The sequence below is a fragment of the Vulpes lagopus genome, chromosome 17 (assembly GCF_018345385.1).
Source record: "Vulpes lagopus strain Blue_001 chromosome 17, ASM1834538v1, whole genome shotgun sequence".
Classification (NCBI taxonomy): Eukaryota; Metazoa; Chordata; class Mammalia; order Carnivora; family Canidae; genus Vulpes; species Vulpes lagopus.
The window spans coordinates 22,067,254-22,070,121 of NC_054840.1; the positions used below are offsets into that span (position 1 = coordinate 22,067,254).

At 44.8% G+C, this 2,868-nt stretch overlaps 1 protein-coding gene across 1 annotated transcript; it reads left to right on the forward strand.

Moving 5' to 3' along the window:
* Positions 1 to 715: 715 nt before the first annotated feature.
* Positions 716 to 2,170, forward strand: SST (somatostatin). The gene is made up of 2 exons (XM_041731883.1): positions 716 to 956; positions 1,806 to 2,170. Exons 1-2 carry the CDS (start codon positions 819 to 821, stop codon positions 2,016 to 2,018), a joined length of 351 nt encoding a protein of 116 aa, XP_041587817.1. The 5' UTR covers positions 716 to 818; the 3' UTR covers positions 2,019 to 2,170.
* The last annotated feature ends 698 nt before the right edge of the window (positions 2,171 to 2,868 follow it).

Sequence of the window (2,868 nt, forward strand, 5' to 3'; positions counted from 1 at the left end):
AGTCTCGCTTTTTAAATACTTGGTATATTTTGTCACAGTAGGAAGGCAAGTAGATCAGAAATCTTGCAGCTGCTAAGTACTTTCTCCTCTAGTATAGGGATAAGTGAAGTTCTTTTAGAATCCATCACATCTTAATCTATGAGACTTTTTTTTTACAGAGATAATGGAGAAAGAAATGATTCACTCCTAACATCCACATTCCATTCTCAAATCTGCTTTTAGAAGAATGATTCTGAATCCCCCCTTCTCACATACTAATACTTTTGCATTTGTCTGGCCCTCTTAAAATCCTTGAGTATGATGAGAGACGGAGTGGTCTGGGTACATTTACCAGTCTGCAGCGGTGCGTGATGGAGCCTTTGCCTCCTCCAAGGCTGAGTGTTTGTGTATGTGTGTAATTTAGTGTGTGCGTGTGCATGTGCATGAGTGAAATCATGGAATGTGTGTGCGCGCAGCAGTGACTAGAATATAAAAGATTGTATAGATAATGTGGCATGCGTAAAATCGTGTGGGCCTCTGCGGGTGCAGGATTATGATTTTTATTTTTTTTATTTTTTAAGTAAGCCACTTTGGATTGTGTAGCCTCCTCTTACTTCTGTGATTGATTTCACGAGGGTAATGGTGCGTAAAAGCGCTGCTGAGATCTGGGGGCGCCTCCTAGTCTGACGTCAGAGAGAGAGTTTAAAAAGCGGGGAGCCGGTGGAGAGCACACAAGCCGCTTTAGGAGGCGCGAGGTTCAGAGCTGTCGCTGCTGCCTGCGGAGCCTCCCCTAGAGGTCGACCAGCCGTCCTCCCGCTCGGCTTCCCCGCGCCGCCGAGATGCTGTCCTGCCGCCTCCAGTGCGCGCTGGCCGCGCTGTCCATCGTCCTGGCCCTGGGCGGTGTCACCTGCGCGCCCTCGGACCCCCGACTCCGCCAGTTTCTGCAGAAGTCCCTGGCTGCCGCCGCGGGGAAGCAGGTAAGGAGATTCCCTCGACGTCTTCTTTTCCCTCCCCCGAACCCCTCAATCTTCCCTTAGCCTTCACCCTACCCCCTTGGGTGGATCTAGGAGGTGCTCCTGAAGAGTTTCGGTGCTTCTCTGGGTCCCTCATCTCCCAAAGCTCTCAGGAAAACTTTCAAAGTCCAGAATCTCGTCTTACCTCCTTTTTTTTCTTTTCTGATCAGCGCAGTCGGTCACAGTGCAGGTAAGTTCTTTGGCATTCAGGAAAACTCCGAGCCCCGGTAGCTTGAGCACGTAGGGGTGAGGCATCCATCCCCCTAGTGCTGAACGCGGTGGTGCTGGCCCAGGTGCTGAAAGCGCGGACCTCTCAAGGCGACCCTTCCTGAGCAGTACCTCCCTCCCACGCTGCTAAAGGGCACTCTACAGACAGAACACAGTATATTTAAGATTGCGAAAGGTCTTGTTCCCCACAGTTAACTTAGCAAAAACGGTAAGACCAATTCCAGTCTGTGGCTCATGAGCTGGAGATTGAAATCGAATCAAACTGTTGACACTTTCGTCTTTGCAAAACTGTATTAATAGTCCACTATTTCTGCGTGTATGTGTGTGTGTGTAAGTCTATAGAGGCGGAAAACTTGCAGGAACATTTGAGTTTTTCAAGCCTCTCGGTGTAACTTGGTGATTATAGCAACTACCCTTATTTTTATATCTGTAGTTGATTTTAGGCGTGACAAGAGTGCACAGCTATGAAAATTAGGCTTTGAATGTAGCTGAATCTGCTTTCCAAATTAGGCTTTTCCATTTCTTTTTCTCCATCATCATCAGCAACCTTATCCCTTCTCTCTCTTTCTTTTCTACCCTCTTCAGGAACTGGCCAAGTACTTCTTGGCAGAGCTGCTGTCTGAACCCAACCAGACAGAGAATGATGCCCTGGAACCTGAAGATTTGTCCCAGGCTGCTGAGCAGGATGAAATGAGGCTGGAACTGCAGAGATCTGCTAACTCAAACCCCGCCATGGCACCCCGAGAACGTAAAGCTGGCTGCAAGAATTTCTTCTGGAAGACTTTCACATCCTGTTAGCTTTATTAATTATTGTTGTCCATATAAGACCTCTGATTCCTTTCCTCCAAACCTCATCCCACTTCCCTAATCCCCCAATCCTCAGCAAGACCCTTGCATTAGAAATTGAAGACTGTAAATACAAAATAAAATTATGGTGAAATTATGAAAAACAAGGCTTTGATTTTTCATTGTGTATCTTTCTGTTTAATAATATGGAATTAGGGGGATCCCTGAGTGGCTCAGTGGTTTGGTGTCTGCCTTGGCCCAGGGCATGATCCTGGAGTCCCAGGATCAAGTCCCACATCGGGCTCCCTATGTGGGGCCTGCTTCTCCCTCTGCCTGTGTCTCTGGCTCTCTCTCTCTCTGTGTGTCTCTCTCTCTGCCTCTCATGAATAAATAAGTAAAATCTTTAATAATAATAATAATAATAATATGGGATTAACTTTAGTTGTGATTTCAGTCAAGTTATTTGAGATATGCACTCCAAATCTCACAGATATACTATATAAAATTCCCTGTGGTAAAAAAGGTTCTGTCCTAAATGCAAACTCTGATAGTTTGAGTCATTTCAAATTGAAATAATTTCAAATAACTCTATGACTTCTAACTTTAACTCAGTGGTAATTATTAGGAAAGGCTGCCACAAATGTCAATTACATATTAAATACACTTAAAATTGGATATTGAAATGAGTATTTATGGGTAAGCAGTCTGAAATGTCCAACTATCCACCAGGCTCTTATGTAAAATATATGAAAAATGAAAGGGAAAAATCACTTAGAAGCTGAAGCAAAGAAGCTGGCTTAAAAAGCTAAAATAGAGTTCTGAGACTTTAAAATCGATTACTTGTTTGTGGACATCTATTTGC